Source organism: Haliotis rufescens, unplaced genomic scaffold (genome assembly GCF_023055435.1).
Source record: "Haliotis rufescens isolate VD_foot unplaced genomic scaffold, xgHalRufe1.0.p SCAF_21, whole genome shotgun sequence".
NCBI classification, from domain to species: domain Eukaryota; kingdom Metazoa; phylum Mollusca; class Gastropoda; order Lepetellida; family Haliotidae; genus Haliotis; species Haliotis rufescens.
This window is the reverse complement of record NW_025963902.1, coordinates 13,874,832-13,899,546: the sequence shown is the minus strand read 5'-3', so window position 1 is coordinate 13,899,546 and position 24,715 is coordinate 13,874,832. Positions and strand designations below refer to the sequence as shown.

The window sequence follows — 24,715 nt, the reverse complement described above, 5'->3', positions numbered from 1 at the left end:
TCAACGAGCGTTGATATATTTGATATCAAAAGACACGAGGGTGCGATTTTTTTTATCATCCAACATAATTCTTCCATCTGTTTCAGTTTGTAGACAGAAATAAGCAGTGTCTTAGTGTAAAAAGAACTGCTAACAGCTTCAGTAGCAGAGCCATTAGTGATGTCATTTGATTGTGATGTCATGGTAACCAATGATGTCACAATAGTCTGCAAAGCATTGTGATGCAGTTATTTGCAGCGATATCTACAATCTACATGAGCATTGATCTACGCGATTAGGATATGACGACATGCAACAAACAAGTTAGCGAGTCTGACCACCAGATCCTGTTGATACATACCCTTTGCCTATCAAAGCAGAAGTTACAGACTTGGTATAAGGTAGGAAACTGTCATGACACTGAATATATGGATGATGCTATTGAAGGTATTGACTAGACTATGCCATGAATTTCCCTTAGCATGTTTAGACAGTGAGTGAGAGAGTTATATCACGGCGTGTCAGCTTAATGTGGGAAGAAAGCCCGAAGTGATGCAGGTCTCAGACGTTTACCATTTCGGTGAAACCCAAGAGCACGGGTATGGTGCTGAGAAACCTAGAAACATAATCGGGGCGAACCGGGATTCAAACCCACAATCATAGGTTTCTGAGTGAGTTTGGCTTTACGCCGCTTTTAGCAATATTCCAGCAATATCACGGCGGGGGACACCAGAAATGGGCTTAGAACTGGGGGGCTATAGAATTAAATACTACAGCAACAAACCTCAAGGACACCAGGGCCCCCTTAATTAAGAACACTGTTGCCCTGTAGTTTAATGTCTCAACCTCTGAACCTTCTTACTTCTCAACAAAACGAGTAAAAGATATTGACCATGAAATAATCTGTGCATTGCTCAAGTATCTTCACAATGGATGTTTTGGTTATAAAATAATGGATTTGTTTTTGAAAGGATTTATGAATTTCATCACAAAAATCTCGACATGCGTTGATGTTGTTTCAGGAAACAAGCTTGGAGCCATCACTACAATTGTTCTTGTTACCATGGTAACTAACTGAACACAAGGCCATGTTGAGGGGTGAGCTCTGTCACCATGCTAACCATGTCTCAGTTGATTCATCATCTTGACTGATTGGAGCAACTTTGAAGTTAATATACTCGCTGAAGCCATTTGAAATGCTACCCTGACCTTGACCTTGAACTCAAGAGTTCATGTTGTTGACACATTTTTTTACAGGATTCATGAGTACACAAGTTCCAATTACACATAAGCCATTCTTTTTTTAACCACTATGCTCGTTCTCAGCAGTCTGCAGAGTCAAGTAGTGTCTCTGTGCTCGACACACAGACCAAGCATCAAGAGGGCTGACTGTATGGTATCTTGGCCAGTGGCTATCCCTGCTTCTTTCTGCATATCCAACCTTCACCTTGTACAACCTGTTGTTCTGCCATCACACACACCAGGCCGACCCACGAAGCACAATTGAGAGGCAATTGAAGCACATGGGGAAAGACCCTTTTAGCACATGGGAAAGGCCACCATGAGAAGCCATGTTTTCCTTTTTGGTCAAACCCCAGCATATGCCATATCACAGATCAATCATTTCGATATAAGGCTGTACCACCTATTGAACACATCCCAGAATACCTGGCTGTTCCATCAGTTGAGAGTGCCCCTACAGCCAACAGCGCCACAGAGACAGGGAATTTTCTCATCCTCAATGGGAAACTTGTAGTCATATGTGATTTCCTCATTCACATCAATGTCTCTTTTAGAATAGATTACAATTTTCTTTTGAGTATCTACAGTGATGATCTTTGCATAGCAGTTGGGCTGAAAAGAAAAAAATATGTTATAGTGGTTTGGGGTCAGTATCATGGAATTCACATTGCAATACAGCAAGAATGTTTTCAGTACTTAGGTAGGATTTAACGCCGATCTGAACAGTATTGCATTTATATCACGACGTGTCAGCTTAAAGTGGGAGGAAAGCTCAAAGTGATGCAGATCTACAATGTTTACCACTTTGGTGAAACTCACAAGCACGGGTATTGTGCTGACATTAATTTACACCTGATTAATTATGCAAACTAAACACAATTTATGGATTACTTTTTTCTGGTACAATTATACCGACATCTCGGTACAGATCCTTACGCAGTTGTCAAACAAGGCAATGGTATAAGGACCTATACCAAAATGTCGCTATGATAGTACAATAAAGAAGTTGTTATCCATATATTGTGTCTACTTTGACATGTGTCAAGTTCTAAGAAATACCTATCAAACAATTCTGAAAATATAAGTTCTGAACTCAACAATGGTTCATATACCTTAGAGGCCAAACTGGCCAGTTCACAGCAAAGCCATGATGCGATACATATCATGATACCTAGGTCATGATACGATACGTATCGCAATATGTATATTTACGTCAAATCACGTTGAAACTTATTAGCAATATTAGCTAGATCACACGGTGACCATAAAGCCCTCGTTTGAAGCAGCTCTCTGTTAAGCATGGGGTGTTGGGAACCTCTTCTGCCAAGGAATGTCCAATACTACAGAAACCATCATTGTCCTAACTGTGACTTGTACATAGCTGCCATCTTCCCCAACATACAAGTAGTATCTTGGTACGTTCGGGACACAAAAGCCAATAACAATGAAACGTCTACAGTACAATACAGACATGATTCTGAAACTCAGTGGATAATTTTAATGCTTTGACTGTGGCAACTTATGATCATATGAGAGGAGTGTCACACCAGTTGATAAACAACACATGCTCCCGTTTGTAGCAGACAGTGTGAGGCTAAATAATGATCCTCTCTCACTAGTGTCTATGAAAATTTAGTCCTTGTGATCTCCTTTTTGTAGACTGGCATATGAAACTACATTTGAGTTGCAAATTCGTAACAACTATGAAACATTTTGGACAACTGGCAGTTATGTATATAAGTTTGTATGTTTGTTGTTGAATGCTGCACTCAACAATATTCAAGATATCAAACGACGACATGGAAATGTCCAGACAATTCGGGGTAAAGTTATCCGAAAATTACTTACATTGCAGCTGTGATTGATGAATCTGGCGAGGTTGCCGCACTTGGTGGCGTCAATAATGGTCTCTCCGTCGACCCGGAACAAATAGCTGCTGCCGATACCGATGTTCTCATACTGCTTCTCACGTAGGTCGGCCATCGACTGACGAACAACCTGCCCCACATATTCGATGACCATTTCGTCGGCTGCAATAGGCTCCAGAGCAAACAGTCCCCAGTCGTGAATGGAGCTCTTTGCAAACCTCAGATGCTTCTTTCGGAACTGGAATAAATAGTAAGACGATTACCACCTACTGAGCTCCAGATAAGCTGCGTATCTGCGTGAAATACGCATCAGAAATGCAGAAATACGCAGTAAAATATAATCCAAGCGTATCAAATACGCAACGAACATTACAGATACGCTACAAAAATAAAACTTGTGCGTATCATCAAAATATTGTGAAGTAACCCTGGTTATTCGATTAGCAAATCAGCAACTTTTTTAAAAATTATAAACGGGCATTCCGTCAACCTTGCCTAACTCCACGATGACAGTTACATCATGATCATTTGCCATCACACTTTCTTGTGGAAGTATCGTGGTATTTTTGAGTCCTATAAAGCTCTCGAACCCACACGACACAAGTTTGCAGGGACTAGATGAATAGTGTTTTAAATATTTAACTTAAATACCCACATGTGTAAAAACTAGTGGGTAACAGAAATTTGAATACCCAGATAGAATTACTGATACCCAATGATTTTAAAATGCATGGGTAAAATACCCACAACACCAAAAGCTTATCTGGAGCTCTGCACCTAGATCATACAAGGGAAGGGTTGGGATACTGGCGGCCTTTTCTGCCTGGAATTCTTGTGTGTTTTGCTTCAGGACCCTTTGAACAGTATTCAACAGCTGTGTCACTGCTGTCAGTGTGAAGTGATGCAGGTCATTTGTGATGGGCATTTACTTTTGTATTGCAATGTATTGCAATAATGATCCATATATTGCGATACATATCAGAATAAACTGCATGCGTTCTTTCATCTGTTATTTGTTATGAACCTAAATAAAAATAACCCATATGACATCTTCACAGTCGTCTGCCATTTTGTTGGATGTTGCTGTGGTCAAAACACATCCATAATAGTACATTATACACAGGAAGCTGTTCGCTAATGGTTTTGCTTTTTCGATCACAGGAATCAGTTGCTAATTTCTGAATTAAATAAGTTCACATCTACTTGTTACTTATGTAAACTTTGCCAACAAGAAGTATTGCATGATTATGAAAAACGCAATATACTTGTATTTTCCAAACGTATTTATTTTGAATGAGGGAACAGGGGAATACCACTGACCTCTAAAGGTCATAGATGTTTACTACATTAGTGAAACACAAGCACAAGTATGGTGCTGACAAACCTTGAAACAATCAGGGCAAACCAGGATTCAAACTCACGATCAGAGGTTTCTGGCAGACCAAAGAGAGGCAACTCTGCACAGCCAATTCCAGTACCTTAGAGGACTGGGGCCCCTAAGTATGGTAGTTGGATCAGAGTCATACCCCCTTTTCTCAGATACCTAATGTCAACCTGTATCAGACCATCTATCATAGGTTCATGACTTCATGACTTCGAGTGTACAACCCTCCAGGATCTGTACTTACAAGGGTCTGAGACACTCTGCCTTCTCTGTTTGTATTGTCGAGTGTACAACCCTCCAGGATCTGTACTTACAAGGGTCTGAGACACTCTGCCTTCTCTGTTTGTATTGTCGAGTGTGCAACCCTCCAGGATCTGTACTTACAAGGGTCTGAGACACTCTGCCTTCTCTGTTTGTATTGTCGAGTGTGCAACCCTCCAGGATCTGTACTTACAAGGGTCTGAGACACTCTGCCTTCTCTGTTTGTATTGTCGAGTGTGCAACCCTCCAGGATCTGTACTTACAAGGGTCTGAGACACTCTGCCTTCTCTGTTTGTATTGTCGAGTGTACAACCCTCCAGGATCTGTACTTACAAGGGTCTGAGACACTCTGCCTTCTCTGTTTGTATTGTCGAGTGTACAACCCTCCAGGATCTGTACTTACAAGGGTCTGAGACACTCTGCCTTCTCTGTTTGTATTGTCGAGTGTACAACCCTCCAGGATCTGTACTTACAAGGGTCTGAGACACTCTGCCTTCTCTGTTTGTATTGTCGAGTGTACAACCCTCCAGGATCTGTACTTACAAGGGTCTGAGACACTCTGCCTTCTCTGTTTGTATTGTTTGTTGTTTAACGCCGCACTCAGCAATATTCCAGCTATATGACGGCTGTCTGTACATAGTCTGGACCAAACAATCCAGTGATTGACAACATTAGCAACGATCCACGCAATTGGGATGGATGACATACATCAACCAAGTCGGAGAGCCTGACCACCAAATCCCGTTAGTCGCCTCTAACGACAAGCATAGTCGCCTTTTACGGCAAGCATGGATTGCTGAAGACCTATTCTACCCCGGATCTTCACGGGTCTTCTCCAGAAAGGGTTAGGTTCTATTCTGGTGCCTACATCACACTACATTTTGGACATTACCAAGTTCTGATAGTTCTCCCAAAAGATCAGCGGTTTACTCAACTGGATTTTCAACAGAACAGAACATGGGCCAACAACATATACCACTCAAAAAAATCAAAGGACCACTTGATTCTTTTATATTACCATACATCACGGCATGACAGTTTAACTGTAGTAATAGGAAAGAATCGATTGGTCTTTCACTTTTTTTAGCAGTATATATACAGTGTTTGCGTTTATGGCATCCGGTATACAAATATATGCACTGAAAAAACTGGGACGCAAGAAAAGACAAGAAAGTTTACTTTACGCATAACTTTTGCTGTTCCGTTTATAGTTTCTCTTGCCTCCCAAAATCTGTCTGATATGCACATAAAAACAGACACTTAAATATTTCAGGTCTATATTTGAAAGATTTACATGGGTGGGGGGATGCACCCAAATTCCCCCAGGTAGCTTCGAGTCTGCGCCCCTTGCGGCTTACGCGTCCAAGGTCTCTTATTTTTCAGATCAATGCAAACACTGATATATATTCTCATTACAAGCTTAAACATGTTAAATGAACGTAGTCCATAAAATTGAGTACAAACCTTAAGTTGATTGAATTTAAACAAGTCCGACATTCCCATCTGGTCGGAGAAATCAGAGAGAGCTGTCTGTAACCTTCTGTTTTCACTCCTTGCTTCCCGAGACGACACCATGTTCTTCTTAGCCTGTTCAGCCTGCACACAAATGACAGAGAGTGAGCATGTGAGGTGAAATGGGGTATAACGCTGCATTGCAGATTATTGCACTTACTGCTATATAGCGATGTGCTGTGCTGTGCTGTGTTGTGCTTCACTGTGCTGTGGGGTTGTGTTGTGAATGGGTGTGTGGGGTGTTATGGATGGGTGTGTGGTGTGTGGTGTGGTGTTGTGGTTGGGTGTGTGGGGTGTTGTGGATGGGTGTGTGGGGTGTTGTGGATGGGTGTGTGGGGTGTTGTGTGGTCATGTGTTATGGATGGGTGTGGGGGGTGTTGTGTGGTTGGGTGTTGTGTGGTTGGGTGTTGTGGATGGGTGTGTGGGGTGTTGTGTTGTGTTGTGTTGTGTGGTGTGGTGTGGTGTTGTGGATGGGTGTGTAGGGTGTTGTGTTGTGTGGTGGTGTGGATGGGTGTATGGGGTGTTGTTTTGTGTGGTGTTGTGTTATGGATGGGTGTGTGGGTGTTGTGTTGTGTGGTGTTGTGGATGGGTGTGTGGGGTGTTGTGTTGTGTGGTGTTGTGGATGGGTGTGTGGGGTGTTGTGGATGGGTGTGTGTGTGGTGTGGTGTTGTTGTGTGGTGTTGTGTTATGGATGGGTGTGTGGGGTGTCGTGTGGTGTGGTGTTGTGGTTGGGTGTGTTGTGTTCTGGTGTGGTGTGGCTGCTACTACTAGCCTGGAGTTAGCTGGTTTCACAGTGTGAGCCCACGGAGATACCACATGGACACCCCACTCGGTCAAAGTAAACGGACTCCAAGTCGACCAGTCCTTGCATTATCCCCATAATGCTTTCACACCAGCCAGGGTAACAACAAGTACCATCTTTTAACACCTTTCGAGTGAGTGAATGAGACACAATTGCGATCATTATTTATATTACAACTATTGCAAGAGTGTCCTACATGTACCATACTTCACACCTGCATTATTCAACAAGATGGCAAAGTCAAACATGGCACCAATACAAGGAGTGAGTGAGTATGGCTTTATGCCCACTTTTAGCAATATTCCAGCAGTATCACGGTGGGGGACACCAGAAATGGGCTTCACACATTGTACGCATGTGGGGAATCAAACCCGGGTCTTCGGCGTGACAAGCAAACACATAACCTATAGGCAACCCCACCGCCCCACCAATACGAAGAAAAACTGGCACTTTCAGCTATCAAGGTATTACTGTAAATGAACGGCAGTCTCTGCTGCAATCAGATTGTCAAATACAATGGCTCCCAGAAATCTTTCACATTATTCACTGTGTATGAATACTTATCTTGATCATGTTGACAAGAATCTTTAGTTTTCTCAGTCTTAAATTGGGCAAAAATGAGAATAGATATCACTAAAAGATATTAAATATGATCAATGTTTCTCATAAACATGATAAAAACATTTATTTAATTGTTTCCTCACATTCTGGAAAGCAAGCGTGTTCAGTCATCCATTTTGTCAAGATGTCATAGCATTCTAGATAGCATCATGTCTGTCTCAACTGCGAGAGTTCACTTAAATGAATGCCCAGAAATATTCATTTGAATCGACAGCATCTGATAAATAACACCAACATGGTTCTGTTTGCCGCACTGGGCAATACTGCAGCTATGATGGTGGCCTGTAAATAACTGAGTCTGGACCAAACAATCCACACCGTTGGGGTACAATGATATCAAGTACCCTGGTCTGACCACCCAATCCATTTGGTCTCCTCTTATGACCAGTGTAAGTCCAAATTTACTACCAGGGTACCCACACCCCTATTACCCTACCCTACCCTACCATACCCGGGTACCTGCTGTAGGTCCGAAGAGATAAAAAACAAAAATGTCTGATTGGGACTAGTTTGACCGTAGCCCTGGCAAAAAGTACTTAAGTACACATATAGAATGATCCAGAGCTCCAAATAAGCTGCGTATCTTCGTGAAATACGCATCAGAAATGCAGAAATACGCAGTAAAATATAATCCAAGCGTATCAAATACGCAACGAACATTACAGATACGCTACAAAAATAAAACTTGTGCGTATCATCAAAATATTGTGAAGTAACCTCTGTATTCGATTAGCAAATCAGCAACTTATTTTGAAATTATAAACGGGCATTCTGTCAACCTTGCCAAACTCCACGATGACAGTTACATCATGATCATTTGCCATCACACTTTCTTGTGGAAGTATCGTGGTATTTTTGAGTCCTATAAAGCTCTCGAACCCACACGACACCAGTTTGCAGGGACTAGATGAATAGTGTTTTTAAATATTTAACTTAAATACCCACATGTGTAAAAACTAGTGGGTAACAGAAATTTGAATACGCAGATAGAATTACTGATACCCAATGATTTTAAAATGCATGGGTAAAATACCCACAACACCAAAAGCTTATCTGGAGCTCTGATGATCTGGTCATGCATACACTGAAATTGACTGAAGTTTTATCTTTAGTCAAACATATTAAAATCAGAAAGCAATGCAAACATAATTGACTTGAAATGTTACCAACTGAGTCCTAGATTTTTGTCATTAAACAATATGTCACGTGACTGACAACAGGTCCAGGTTGTCCCGTGGGTACCCGGGTCCAGCTCAGTACCCACCCAACCGGAGTACCCGAGTTACCCGTTCCAGCCCTACTGGGGAGTGTGTGTTACTCACCAGTGTCTGGTTGATGCTGTCAGCAACCTTCTGCTGCATCTTGGCATTAGGACCATTCGACAGGTACTGAGCCTTCTCCTCCATCGACAACTTGTAGTAGCCATCTGTCCTGGCACAGCCTAAACACAGGGAACACAGGAATATCAAGACAGAGCTGACAGAGTGACACCTGATTACTGCATACCATGAAGCGCATCAATACCAGTACTTGGCTGTGAAACCCCTTTACTTTCTACCATAAAAAACATCAATGCCAGTACTTGGCTGTGAAACCCCTTTACTTTCTACCATAAAAAACATCAATGCCAGTACTTGGCTGTGAAACCCCTTTACTTTCTACCATAAAAAAAACATCAATGCCAGTACTTGGCTGTGAAACCCCTTTACTTTCTACCATAAAAACATCAATGCCAATACTTGGCTGTGAAACCCCTTTACTTTCTACCATAAAAAACATCAATGCCAGTACTTGGCTGTGAAACCCCATTACTTCATACCATGAAACTCATTAATAGGTTGCACTGGTGCATGGTAAAGCCAAATGTCATATGTGGATGAAAAATCAAAATATGCCCCCCCAAAACTGCATATCAAATTTCCCAATGACAGTTATGGCTGAAAAAACCTATTTCAATGTGGCTGCCATGGCAAATAGTGTTTAAAAATCGGATTTCAATTCTGGGAGCACTTTTCGGAGAGCCCATAGCTAGGATCACTTGCACAATTTTTCACTTCCATGGGCCTTGTAGCTTCAGTGATGGTGTCGAACACTGAGTAAAACCAGAAAAACTGGGGTATGTGAAAGGTCATAGCTGGATCCAAAAAAACAACATGCCAAAACTGTATTACATGTTAATCTGAAAATCACACACTTTACAAAACTGAAAACATGTTACCACTTGTATTTGTACATGAATAATATCCATTAAATACTAATATAGCGGGAATACTGCCTGAATCCCACATCATCAATCAAAATTTTACATCTGCACTGTGTATGTAACTTTGCAAGTCTTCCTATTGGAAATCATTCTGGGTTTAATCTTGGATTTCAAACAGAGTGACCGTGGCATTCAAATTATAGAAAAACTTATTATTTTCTTCAAAACTGGAATTTTCTAAAAGTTTTTTGTTTTTTAAATCCAACTGCGTTCAATACAAAAATGAAAAAGTAAGCATCAAAGGCTCCTCTTCTTTATGGAACCCATCACCGAAACATCAGTCACCTCTGCAACACTGTATAAATCCATGACATGTGTCATGACAATATCAACATCCATAATTAATTCAAATTTGAGAATGTTACAGACTTTTGTGCCGACTTTTGGGTCGAAAATGGGCATGTCATACCTGTTACCTGTTTGTATATTTGACATGTCACCACCAAACTAGTTTCCTTCTTACCTGATATTTTTGTTTTGTATTGTGCTTCGTCTGTTTTCCGCCGTTTCTTTGACGGTGATGGATCTGGAATATTTGTGACGGGATGATCAACCCACAAAATGTCGTTAATCCAGTAAAACATAGGATCATCGGATGACATCAAGTCTTCATATGTCCGTTTCAAATACTGAATGTCTTCTTCATCCATACCGTTATGGTACATTTCGAAAAACTTTTGCCTTTCATCTTCATAAGACCTAGGACTAAATGACACTTTTGGTTTGGGAGGTGGTAAAATACTGGATAATTCACGACTCCCTCGACTGTTGAGGGTTGCTGTAATGTCTGCCAATGCATCTTTCTTTTTCGAACGCTTTTTTGGCTCTTTTTGTTTGCTTTTCTTCTTTGCCGGAGAATCGGACGAAATGTCGGATTCACCGGCATCTGACACACTTTTGTCTTTGACCTTTGACACTTTAGACACAGCACTAGTCCTTTCATCACTCTCTCTACCCTCCGGGACATCTATCTCCGGCAATTCAAACTTGGCTGGGGGGAGACAGTAACTGTGGTCCATCCACACTTCACGGGACAGACCGGCAGATTCCTCATCAGCAGAGGCTGTGGCATCTGAATCGGCCTCATCTGCCACAGGTGGGGGAGCTGCAAAATAGTCATGTTCTGCAATAGCAGGATTGATGTAAGGACGCCGATCTCCATCGTCCTCGGACCGAGGGAGTGAGAGCGTTTCCTCATTGCCGACAGGAGGAGGAATATCTTCCTCCTTCTCAGCCACATCATTCTTCCCCTCTAGCACCTTGGAATCAGGACTTAATGTCTTCTGAATTAGCTTGGCTAACTCAGGCGCCTCTGCTGATGGTTTGGATGGCTTTGTGATGGGCAGAGGAGTTGGAACCTTCTTTGGAGAAGAGGGATGCGGTGGAGAAGAGGGTTTGACCTCTGACACCTTCTCTTCTTCCTTGGCATTTGTTGCGGTTGGTTTCTGTAGAGGTTCTCCGGCTTCCATCGTTTCCTCTTCCTCCTCCTCCTTATCACTAACTTCTCCTTCTTCTTTCTCTTCATCTTCCTTTTCTTCCCTGATTGGAGACAGAGGCCGAGCGTCTTCCTTTGCTTTCAGCTCCACCTCTTCAGTGCTGCTTACCGAGGGCCTGGGAGATTCACAAAGAAAATACACATTATTATCATCAATGCTCATGTTTGTTTGTTGTTTAACGTTGCAGTCAATGTTCCAGCTACTTGATAGCAGTCTGTACAAGTCTAGACCTCACAATCCAGTGACCGACGTGAGCATCGATCTACGCCATTGGGATACAATGCCATACATCAAGCAGGTCAGGGATTCAGTTACCTATTACAGCAAGCATGGGATGTTGAAGACAAACTCTTACCCAGATATTCATGGGCCTGAAAGCTCATGCCACATATATGGTTACAAAAGGCCTAAACCTGCTTAGAACAGTTTTTCAGCAACACAGCATAATAATCGTAGGTCATACGATTTACCAGCTCAGTTAAACCCTCAATCATTGTATTCCAAGGTTTCACCAAATCCTGGTCGTTAAGGAGTAACACCGTATGATGAATTGCTGCGCCTTATATATCAAGTGTTAACAACAAGGGGAAAAAAATAATAATTAAGCAATCTCACACATAATTTATTTTTCAGCAATAGGTGATCATTGGATTCTGTCCTTAAATGTCATACATACATTAGAACTGTCAAGACTATGAAATTATTTATGTCCCACAAAGCCAAACTTACTTGTCTTTTTTGAGGAGGTCAATGTCTGACTCAGTCTCAATATCAACATCCTCCTCTTCGCTTTCACTCTCCTCGTCCTCATCATCATCACTATCGTCATCTTCATCCTCATCACTGTCTTCCTCGTCACTGCTGTCCCCACTCTCTTCTTCATCTTCATCCTCATCTGAAATAACATGATCAAACCCTTTCTTTAAAATGTTGTGACAACATACTTGAAACAAACAATCAAAACAAAAACGTAGTGAATTCCCACGTTTCTATGAAATATAATCTGGCCTAACACATTTCTTGTCATAACTTGTATCCCAGGCAAAGTAGGATCTTACTCACTCTTACATATATGCTGAAGCAGTTAGGGATTCAGTTCAGTTCAGTTATCTCCCTGAGACTAGTCAGAGTGTTATGACAAAGAACCCTAAACTTTCTGAATGAATGAATGAATGAATGAATGAATGAATGAATGAATGATATCACAACATTGGTGAAGTCCATTTACCTCCAAATAAATAAATAAATAAATAAATAAATAAATAAATAAAGTACACTTACCTCCAGATTGAGTCTTGTCTGCCTCTTCATCATCTGATTCATCCTCGCTATCACTGACCACTGGCTTCCGTGACGTCCGTGTTGGAGACTGACTTGCCTCTCCATCTGAATACATATCACATTTCCTTTAGCTTACCAATAAAAGATAACTCACAAGTTTTTGTTCTGGATACACATCTGAAAACTGTGGCGACAATTATACATGTAATATTCAAAATAACAGCCTGGCATACACGGAGGGGAGACAAGTGAATTGAAAAGTTATCTCCCCTTAGATGTTAACTGACAGAAGGTTGCATGAGAAGCAGTCAGATCAGGATATGGTAACAGCAGAAGTAAATGTCAATGGATAATGTACATATGTTAATTATATCTGTCCTGTCATAACATATTACATTAGCAGTTGTAGCAGGATCACCAGGGGTACATTGGGTTTTATGCGTCCTGTGTTGGGTTTATACCACGAGCATTGTAGATGACATTGGAAAAGAATTAAAACAAATTCAAAGTTGATAGAAAATAGCTGTTCAATTAGCTTGCACTTTGTCACGTGACTTTCATTAACTCTGAAAAAGCATGTGTCTTTTTGCATCAAAACGGGGCATAAGAGATTTATTCGGCCTATCAGAAATCCACATGCACATGTCTTGCTCATGGCGGGGTATAAGGGATTTATTCACCTGCTGAGAAATTTATTTCCCTCCAAGGCAGGATAAATAGTATTTTATCAAGGTCACATGGACCAATCAGACCTCATCATTTTGACATGGAGGAAGGATAATACTGATTATGACACCCTACCTGACCACGCCTCTTCCTCTTCATGTTTCGAGGTATGGCCTTCTTCTGGTGGAGGGGAGGGAGGACGGAACTTTTTCTGCAGAGATAGAAACATGTTACAGTCACAACGCATCCAGGGACATACCTGGATCTTTCGTTTTGGGGGGATCCCATGCATAAAAACAAGAGATCCAGTTTTATCACTGTGACTACTTGATGTCAACCTGTGGCACACCACACATAAAATAACGTCATATAAATAGCACTAAAGTCCTGCACTGGCTCTGAATCCCTGCACATATAATGAAAGCTGCTTATTTTGTTTGAAACAAAACTCAGTGAACGAGTGAAGAAAATCAAAAATGGAAAGTCTGAACTACCCTATTTTCTCGAGTATAGTGCCCACCCAAGTATAATGCGCCCCCCCTCTCTAGCGGATTCAGTATTTGGGATTTTCTTTTAAGGATATTATGCGCAGAAAAAAATTACACCGTACACCTTCTGCGAATTCAGGTAAACAGGCTGAAAAGAAACTTAGTCAGTACAAATTTGAAATTTGAGATACAAAATCACCAGACCTGTTGATTTACCTTTGTTTTTTTTTGTTCTGCTTGGCATTGTTTTACATCCAGGGATTAAGATTACTTTGTGTATTTCCTCTTAACTAAGCCGGAAACAGCAATCAGCTGGACAAATGTTTTCTTGGAATCTACTGGTGATTCGGTTAAAACTTACCCAATGATATAACCAATGATATAACCAATGATGCAAGGATTGGGAAAAATTGTATCTGAAACTGTTTTTTTATCAGGAATAATATATTCCAATATCATGTTATTTTAATTGCAGCTTTTACTGAATATATTTAAAATAATAATAACCCTAAGCGTAGCACTACGGTGCAGCTGATTGCGATTGCCGGTTATTTTTTTCACATGGAACAATTTGACCAGTCATAGTCGAGGCTCCTGTGATCGCGAGAACTACATGTTGACAGAGAATCGTCAAACTACAACAAATATGACTTTTAATGAGTCAATGTATGGCATTTATGATATATGTATCCATTCTCTGTCAACTAAAGTTTGTTTCAAGGCGTCAATAGCGGTAATCTGACAATGGTGGCTATTAATAACGGTGAGTTGTGCGATCTTCTGATCGCTCCACACATGATTTCACCGAAATTAATTAAAACAATATAAAAAGGAAACTAAACCGTAACCAAAAAAACTACACCAGGGATTTATCATACATTCCAGACTTGGCAGGCTAACTTGGTAAAACCTCTCAATCTTTTCAAAATTGGAATTTTTGTTTATTTTTCTCATTTTCTCTGATACGGTCTTTTAACACTGCATTCAATGCAATAGTGTTAAACTAAGCACTAAATTTCTTGGAACTGTTCTGAGTGGAACACAAAGTCATAACATCACTGATAGAAATTGGAATCGTCCTATAGTCCTTGCCAAACTACCCAATAGTAAAGGTATCATAAGGACTAGTAGAAATTTGCCCTTTTGATAGGTTCTGCTAAATGTTTTCATGACAGGACTAGAGGACTAAAAATGTTAGTTTTGATCATTGGTTATCATTGGTTAAAACTATGACTACATGAAATGGCAATTTGTAATTCTAACGTGGGAATTTGTACTGATATGAACCTCTGAGCAGATCGAGTTACATCCCTGCTACATTGACCACAGATAAGCACCTTCATCTCCTACACATAATAGTTCCTGTGACAAGCAGAAAGAAGAACTAACCTTGAATGATGGCATCTTAGGCATTCCTCCTCGAATACCAAGAAGCCCTCCGCTGCCGAAGCTGCGATTAAACCCACCAAAACCACTGTCCATGCCTCCATCTCGAGACCAAGAAGGTTTGGACTCGAAGAGTGAGGCTATTGTTGAACTCATGGCATTCTGACTTGTAGTTGGTGCTGGAGCTGGTGTTGGCTTAATTGTCTTTTCAACACTTGGTAAAGACTTTGTAGGCTGGAAAAGAAGACATCGATTTTGTCATGATTGTCACACCTAGTGAAAAATGATTCAGGCCAACATTTCCAGAGCTCCAGATAAGCTTTTGGTATAGTGGGTATTTTACCCATTCATTTTAAAATCATTGGGTATCAGTAATTCTATCTGGGTATTCAAATTTCTGTTACCCACTAGTATTTACACATGTGGGTATTTAAGGTAAATATTTAAAAACACTATTCATCTAGTCCCTGCAAACTGGTGTCATGTGGGTTCGAGAGCTTTACAGGACTCAAAAATACCATGATGCTTCCACAAGGAAGTGTGATGGCAAATGATCATGATGTAACTGACATCATGGAGTTAGGCAAGGTTGACGGAATGCCCGTTTATAATTTAAAAAAAAGTTGCTGATTTGCTAATCGAATACCCAGGGTTACTTCACAATATTTTGATGATATGATTTTGATAGTCTATGATGAGTGAGTGAGGGAGTTAGGTTACAAGCATGGACACAAGTTTATGAGTGAGAGAGTGGCTGTGTTAAATGCCACTTTTAACAGTATTCCAGTTAGTTGAGTTACATCATGGTGCGTCAGCTCAATGTGGGATGAAAGCCTGAATTGATGCAGGTCCCAGGCGTTTACCACTTTGATAAAAACACTTAACTTAATTGGAGCGAACCCGGATTCATGATACCAAGATTAACAGATCGGTTTATCAAACTGTCCATGTTCAAATGATAAAACCAAATCTGTCCATATTCTGCAAAACCTTTCCAGAATTCATTTTACAAGCAGAAGTTCTGAAATTCCTCACCTTCGTTTTCTCTGTTTCCTTGTCCCACCATGTTTCGAAGGACTTGAATGCTGAGCTGACAACCATCTTTTTACACAAGTCTTTTTGCATCACCTCTTTCAGTTCCTTCACAAAACTATTGAGCACCTTGGCAAACATGGTCTCATCAACAGGCAGCTTGTCCGCACTTTCTATAAAGTCTGAAGTGCCACTCACACCGTTCTGATAACCATAGTAGCTCTGATTGTATGTTGGATTAAACATATTGTTCGCATTGGGTGGGTAGGTGGCATAACCTGGCCACGGATTCATATTGGACAGACCCTGACCATACACAGATGCTGTTGGGTTGAAAGATGACAATGTGGATGCTGATTGCATGAAAGATGTGGAAGACCCTTGCTGGGCCTGGGTAGAGTTCGTTTGTGGGTTGATTTCAAGCTTCTGTTCACCACTGCTGATGGAGGAGAGAGACATTTTGTCATCGTCATCATCATCAACCTCCATATCACTTGTCTCTCCTGCAGGAGATGCCTGTTTCGCAGATTCTGCATTGACTTCTTTGGAAGCCGGGAACTTTCCTTGGGCGTCATTGTTTCGGAAGTTATGATTCCCCAACGGCCATGCATCTTGGTGAGCACCAGGTTTCGGCCATGTTCCTTCTGCAGGGGTTTGCTGATGTGAGTGAGGCGTTGACCAAGAGTTGTCTCCTGGGGTGTGATGGCTTGGTGTGGGCCATGAGTTGGTGTCTTGCGTTGATGCACCAGGAGTACCAGAGGAGGGATCCCAGCTGCGGTCACTAACTGGTGACAACTCACTTTTCTTAGTCTTTGCTGGTTCCGGTGGAGGCTCCTCGTCTACAAACCCTGTAAGGAGTTTCTGGATGCGAGAATCAAGACTCATTGTTCTCGGTTCCTCTTCAGCTTCTGGTGTCTTTGGTCTTACTGGTTTTTCTATTCTTTCTTTTGGCTTCTTTTCCTCTCTCTCCCTACCCTTGCCCCTTCTCTCGTGGTCTCTCTCCCTCTCATAATCTCTATCATGGTCTCTCTGGTCTCTCTCATAATCCCGGTCATAGTCTCTATGCCGGTCTCGGTCCCTGTCACGCCCTCTATGATGATCCCTATCCCTGTCCCGCTCACGATTCCGATCACGGTCTCTGTGATCCCGATCCCTGTCACGTTTCCAGTCTCTGTTTTTGTCCCGATCTCGATCCCGATCCCGATCCCGATCTTTGTCTCTCTCCCACTTTTTATCTTCCCCTCTCGGCTTCCCCCAACTCCTGCTGTTCTTATCATGGTAATCTGTTGAACTATGTGAAGGGAACGATTCCTCCTGAATCGGAGGCTGGGCTGTATGCAAAGGAGGCGGAGGTCTAGTCGGATCAAAATGAGGGATGCCTGGAAATCCATCTTGAACTGGTGGATGAGCTGGTGGATGTGCTGGTGGATGAGCTGGTGGATGAGCTGGTGGATGTGCTGGTGGATGATGATTCCCAAACGGAGGCTGAATGCCATAGTTAAAGTCCCCAGTCTGTGGAACATTGAAATGCTGAATGTCATACTTATTCCCAGTTGGGAAAGGGGTATGGTTATAAGCATCACCATAGTTTACTGAAGATGTGCCCGAAGCATAACCCAGGTCTGAATGGCTGGAGTAACTAACATCAGACTTAGGAACAGAGTGTCCGCCTTCACTGAACAGAGGATGGTCATACGGAGGCGGAGGTGGGTGGCGTGGAGGGAACTCGTTATCGCCTGGGTCATATGCGTCATGCTTCTTCGGGAAGTCATTTCGGAAGGGTTTATGACCATGACTCATCTGTTTATCCAGGCGTTGCTTGGGTTCCACCAGCATCTCTTCAATGATCCGAGATCGCTCCCGCCCTGAAGAAAATAAATAAAGTCTACAGAAACATTTTTGAGGCAACTAGTCACAAACTCGACTCTTAGCATAATTTCAGTCGATTTTAGTGTTATTAGGACTAATATTTCTCAGCTGACTAGACGAAACAGAATGTTACTAGACTTATGCTTCAGACTAGTGGCTAAAATCACAGTCTGTGAACATATTCATACATCCTACATTTTCACTTACAGAATAAAGTCCTGTATTCACAAGATCAATTAAAAGAAACAATGCAAAACAACTGTAAAAAAATAATTGACAGGACCAATTTTCAAACAAAGTCTTGACAAGTATCTCATAGATTAGTATGCAAAGTTTCATTCATGTAACTTCGGTAGTTTCTGAGAACACTTGTCCCCATTTCACAACAAGGGCCATAACTCTGTAATAATTAAATTTACAACACCAATTTTTCAATCTCATTAAAATCACATCTAAGTTCTCACTGCCGCTAAACAAAGATCTGAAGACATCCCATTAGGGGTCACGTCAGAACGACCTTTCGCGAACCAAGACCAACCACTGAAATGACTAACAAGAAGTTGACATCAGCCAATTAGAAAGCAGCTTTCTCGAGCTTTACGGCACTTGTTTCAACATGGCGACTTCTATTTCAGACAATGCTTGAAAAATATGTTGACAAGTTCTCGATTAATATTTTGAAAACTGAGCAATCGAACATTCCGGAATGTCTAAATATATGGCTGAGATTGTATGGCAGTGCTTCCCATGTACTGTGCAACGCCTCCTCTGTTCAAATGTTTATCCCCCGGAAGCGAGAGATAGATGATAATTTTGACGGAATCAGTTGTACGGGCTGTAACTGTCATTCGGAAAACCACGTGTTAACATTTTCGAGGTTGCATGATTAGCAAACACATTCCGACTGTCACTTTCATGATGTGGTAAGCGACGCTTTGCTTGGTCGGATGAAAGGTCGTTCCGACGTGACCCGTAATGGGATGTCCTCAGATCTTTGTTTGGCGAGGCAAGAACTAAGATCTGACTTTAATGAGATTGTCAATTTTTTAACTCATTTGAGATCATGACCAGTAAGACCAGAGTGCAAAATTTCATTCCTCTGACTAAAATATTTTTTTAGAAAATTTGTTACCCTTGAGAACCGGACGGACGAGCTCCATCCAATATCCCCCGTCCCACTTTGTGGCGGGGGATAATAACAAGGATGTTCGGGGTATAAAATACTAATTTTCCAGCAACAAAAGCCAATTACTAAAAGCATGTTACTGCATGTTTTTTTCATAATAATGAATCATCTTTTACTCTCAATCTGACTATCCAAAGTCTTCACAGCATTAGAAATTGGCACTTGTCTTGTAGTCCTTGAGAAACTGCCCAATAGATAAGGTATCATAAGGACTGGTAGAAATTTGCCCTTTTTAAGGGTTTTGCTATATGTTATCATTATAAGGACCAGTGGACTAAAACTATTAGTTTCCACTGCTGATTTAACATCTTAAAACCTTTCTATCACATGCTGCAAGTGATTATCAATTAATAATTAACTGGCTGCATATGTTACATGTCAAATTACTGATGTCATGTCTGATATGCAAGCTCTCTGTAAACACACTTCAGCTACTTTTCAGGATGAGCGGATTGCTTCAAACAAGGAGTAAATTTCAATAATATGAGTTATCTCCCTTGAGTTGAATGCTTGATTGAGTTAGCAATATCTGTCCCAGCTCAACCCTTAACAGTGTTTAAAGTGAGTGAGTGAGTATGGTTTTAGGCCGCTTTTAGCAATATTCCAGCAATATCACGGCGGGGGACACCAGAAATGGGCTTCACACATTGTACCCATGTCGGGAATCAAACCCGGGTCTTCGGCGTGACAAGCACCTTTAACCACGAGGCTACCCGACCGCCCCCCAGTGTTTAAAGTTCACAGTAAGAGACATCTCAGTCAACATAATATCAGCTCCTCTCTTTGCAAGAAGTCAATACAGATTCTTCAATGCAGGCATCTCCTGCGGGAGACAAGTGATATGGAGGCTGACAATTATGATGACAAAGTTTTCTGTACTACAGATACTGTAAACTGTTACCATGGTTACTCACCCATGGTGTCTATGACAACTGTGATGATGTTGCCCATTTGAGATGTCTGGTTCAGCTTCTCTGCACACGTGCGAGCTGCTTTGGAAGATGTAAACATGACCTGAAATAGGGAACTGCATTGTTCACATATGTCATCACCCATCCTTATTTGTGACGCATCTTGCGACAAGCATCAGGGTTGAGGAAGTTTTTATCAACAAAAAAATACACACTGAACGTAAATGATATAAACACAACCTACGACTTAGGGCTGGGACGGGTAACTCGGGTACCCGGGTCAGGTGGGTACCAAGTAGGACCCGGGTCCGGTGGGTACTGAGTAGAACCCAGGTACCCACAGGACTACCTGGACCCGTGTTTGTCACATGATTATATTGTTTAATGGCAAAAACTATCTAGAACTCTATGGTTACACTATAAGTGACAAATGTTCACATTTCTTTCTGACTTTGCACACATTCCTTCTGACTTTATAGGTTTGCATAATGATAAAACATCAGTCAACTTCAGTGTATGCACGACCAGATCGGTTTATACATGTATCTAAATTTCTCTTGACAGGAGTACTGTCAATCTATTCAGAATTGGACATGTTTTACCTATCTCTTGAGACCTACAGCGGGTACCCGGGTAGTGTCGGGTAATAGGGAGGTGGGTACCCGGGTAGTAAATTTGGCCTCGTCCCAGCCCTACTACGACTTGTACATCAGGTCATGTTATCGTAAACTTAAGTATTATTTGTGCCATAAGCATGTTAAGTAACATATTTATGTTTGAATACATCACCTTGCCAATGCCCATGTGCTTCTTTGTCCTGGGGTGGTAGTAGATTTTGCATTCTTCAATCTTCCCAAAGGTTTTGCACATGTTTTCCAGGAAGTCCTTATTGATGTTATCATTAAGATTTCTGAAAGTGATTTCCTTAGCAGGCGGTGTTCCAACATAGTAGCAGTCATACTGAAAAATACATTGTTATACGAGTGAGTGAGTTGTTGAATTCCGTTTTGAACAGTATTCCAGTTATGTTATGGAATGTCAGCTTGATCTGGAAGGGAAGCCTGAGGTGATGCAGGTCTCACACATTTACTATTTTGGTGAAATCCACGAGCACAGGTATGGTGCTGACAAACCAAGTAACAATGTGGGCGAACCAGGATTCAAACCCACTGTCATAGTTTTCTGGCGTGGCCAAGAGAGAACTCTGCAGTCAAATACTTTGAGCAGTATACATCACAGAAGTTTGAGTGTGTAGACAAGTTAGGCGGGTTTTGAAAGGATCAAATCAAATTAGCTGATACATCCGACTCCAGCCAAGTCGCCTTTTAACGAGGGAGTAAAATCCAAACAAAAAGCTGGGAGGTAGATGCAGGGATGAGAATGGATATTTTCCTTCTACAGCTGAAATTTCTTTGAAACAAATTTGTGGTCGCTAAAAATATGCAGAAATTAGCGGATCCGAGGAAGATTCTAACCCTTGAAGATGTTCTTATCTTTGTGAAACCTACAAGCACAGTGCTTACAGAGGATCATAATCTTGGCAAATCTCAGATATGAAACCAAGATCAGCAGTTCCTCAAATGACTAAGGGAAGTAACTCAGCACAGCATATTATGACACCTAGGACGATTTGGCCAACTGTACTCCCACCATAGTACAGTATGCAAATGAAAACAGATCAATCATTAAATAGAAGGCATCTTCAGGCATTCTAAATTATGTTCAGAAGATTAATACCTTAAACCTTGGTACTGGCAAATCTGCCACTTCCTTCCTACTCCATATCCTCTGGAATCGGGATCGGGGATCACGGAGCTCAATCGACCGATTTTCCTGGAATAAGATATAGGTCATAGTTATAAATGAATAAGATAACTTTAAGCTTTGACTCTAAAATATCCATAGCAGGGTTCAAACATAAAAAGTAACAAAAATATACAACTTCATATGGCAATGAGAGCAAACAGAATTTGTGAAACTGAAAAATCTTAAAAAATTGCCACCAGTATTTTTGTGTGGTTATATTCCAATTGGTTAGATAGATGTTGATATCACATGGAATAACAATGATAAACATAAACCAACGTTGCCAGTGATGTGGATGACTATTACTCAAAGTATCAGCAACCTTTATTTTAATGATGGTGAATAAACCTATGATGACCGTCAAATATTAAAGGCAGTAACAAGGTTATGAAACATCTAATGTGTTAAGGTGTATTCATTAATCCAAAGAAATGGAGATTCATAACAGCATCTGAAATATTGCATCATCTTCCTCACGGTGACAGACAACATGATGTACTTTTGTTTTCCTCTGTAGTTATAAACATAGTTTACAAATTCCATAGTTCAAGCATGAATCTAGCAAATAAGGAAGAACATTAAACCTACTCATTGAAGCATAAATCTTTTACCAATATGTAATATGAAAGATTAACTTTAGTAAAATAAAGGAACTGGGTGCTCTTTACTTCTTTTGCGTAGTATATTTCATGTTGATCATATCTGGATAAATTTAGAAATGTTTTCAAAATGATTATTACATGAATCATGCTAAAGTAGCAATATTCACAAACTTCCACATTTAGAAATGTTTTCAATCACATTGGATACAACTAAGCTTGAAAAAATTAAATGCTTAAATTTGCTCAAAACCAGGGTTTTCGATTGGTTCATTTTCTGGGACACTGACAAATTATTTTCTAAATTTTCTTAAAGATATTTGGAAAATAATGTGATGATATAGCCAAAATAGCCCTGTCCCAAGTTGTCAAAATCATGAAATTGTCCTCATACCATGGCTCAAGCAAAATCACTGCTGAAATCAAGCGAACCTCATTATGATAGACACATACAAAGCACTGAAACAGTAAGATGACTTTAACATATCAAATATGCAAAAATCAATTAATAATTGCCCCAAAAATGCCTTTAAAATCATCATATGAGAACAATAACAATCATATGTGTGACCACTGACTTAAGTTTTACACAAACCTTTATGAACAATCAGTTAATTGTCTTGTTTCTACATATATTCATAAACATGAAGAAAAATAACAGGAGAGGTAGGTCCTATGTAAATTGAATCATTATTCTTGAAAAGCAAGTACTGACAGTTGAAACAGATCCCTTAATCACATGTGCATAAAGAATGCTTAATGATGCTTCAGTAAATCTTAAACGTATCATTAGATGTTGGAGATCATTTGGTATTGTGCACAAGCAGGAAAACATTCTTCAGGCATATGAGGTAAGGTGAAATGGGGCTTAACGTCACACAGGCCACATAAACATGATGAAATAATGTTTCAAGGTTCAGAAATATATCTGCAGGTTTACTCATATACAAAACTCGGAGGCTGTGAACAGTAAATTTATTGATCAATGTATACCCTGAACAACTTGAACTTGTTAGAGTTGGTACACATGTGACCTTAATGAAACTTTCAGCCAAATAGATAGTTTGATGTAGATAATATATATGAGTGAGTGATTGAGTGAGTATGGTTTTATGACGCTTTTAGCAATATCATGGTGGGGGACACCAGAAATGTGCTTCACACATTGTACCCATGTCGGGAATCGAACCCGGGTCTTTGGTGTGACGAGCGAACACTTTAACGACTAGGCTACCCGACCTCCCCCGAATATATATGACAGATTGGTTATGGTAAAGTAAAGCTGACAAACATCTGCGAGATCAATGATCATATGGTTTGATTAATAGTCTAACTGAACACATTGGAGACATTACGGGTTTTAACAACCAAGACATGATGCATAAAAACATCATCAGCCCATTGCGCACAAAACCATCTTGATTCGCTGAGCGTAAGGTCTAAATCTGCAGTCTCGTCTGCTAGAGATGAGGGTTCCCTTAGACATTCTCACCCCAGGAATCACGCCATCAATTCTGTAGACTTTCTGTTGCTGACCTCGATGGAGAAAGGGGTCAATAACAAGTTTATAGTTTCTTTTCTTCTTGTCCAACTGATCGACTGGAAGCCCCCTCTGCAAGCCATTAAGGTCTGAAATGAGAAAGAGTTGAATTCATTAAGGAGATGCTGACATAACTCTACCAAATCGAACGCGATAACTGAGATACCGGCTTCTGTTCGTTTTCTTCACACACAAAATAGTGTTTTCTCTCACATGGATCTGGAGGTCTTCTGTCATGTTCCATTGTGTCCCGTGCCAATCTAAGAAGATTGGAATACAAAGTACGGTGGAAGATTCACTTGCATACAATTGTCGATCATTATATGTTACTAACTACTCGTCTAGACAGTTTGGAGCCAAAATATATCAATGACCAAACAACAACACATCCCTCTGTGTTGTATCAAAATTCCCTGCTATCCCACAATTCAACAGGCGGATGTAGTTGAAACCAAAAAAACGATAGTTTCGTTTTATTTATATGTTGTTCTCCATGTAGGTTATGTTTCAGGTGTACGATATA

General features: G+C 40.8%; 1 protein-coding gene across 1 annotated transcript; it reads right to left on the bottom strand.

The window, feature by feature from the left end:
• Window positions 1-1,290: 1,290 nt before the first annotated feature.
• Window positions 1,291-24,610, bottom strand: LOC124153022 (histone-lysine N-methyltransferase SETD1B-A-like). The gene is made up of 15 exons (XM_046526120.2): window positions 24,406-24,610; window positions 24,145-24,281; window positions 21,985-22,080; window positions 21,037-21,207; window positions 20,251-20,350; window positions 16,285-18,146; window positions 15,253-15,483; window positions 13,511-13,586; window positions 12,710-12,814; window positions 12,158-12,323; window positions 10,396-11,543; window positions 8,992-9,110; window positions 6,199-6,330; window positions 3,070-3,327; window positions 1,291-1,833 (listed from the first exon to the last, which is right to left on the bottom strand). The coding sequence occupies exons 1-15, from the start codon at window positions 24,434-24,436 to the stop codon at window positions 1,660-1,662; spliced, it is 4,806 nt and encodes a 1,601-aa protein (XP_046382076.2). The 5' UTR covers window positions 24,437-24,610; the 3' UTR covers window positions 1,291-1,659.
• Window positions 24,611-24,715: the final 105 nt, after the last annotated feature.

What these genes read in the sequence shown, in the direction of transcription:
- LOC124153022 (XM_046526120.2), bottom strand. Translation starts at nt 24,436, where the DNA reads ATGGAACATGACAGAAGACCTCCAGATCCAT. An exon ending in AGTTGTCATAGACACCATGG is followed by an intron (nt 18,147 to 20,250) that starts GTGAGTAACCAT and finishes TATTTTCTTCAG; the next exon opens with GGCGGGAGCGATCTCGGATC. An exon ending in AGACAAGACTCAATCTGGAG is followed by an intron (nt 12,324 to 12,709) that starts GTAAGTGTACTT and finishes ATGTTATTTCAG; the next exon opens with ATGAGGATGAAGATGAAGAA.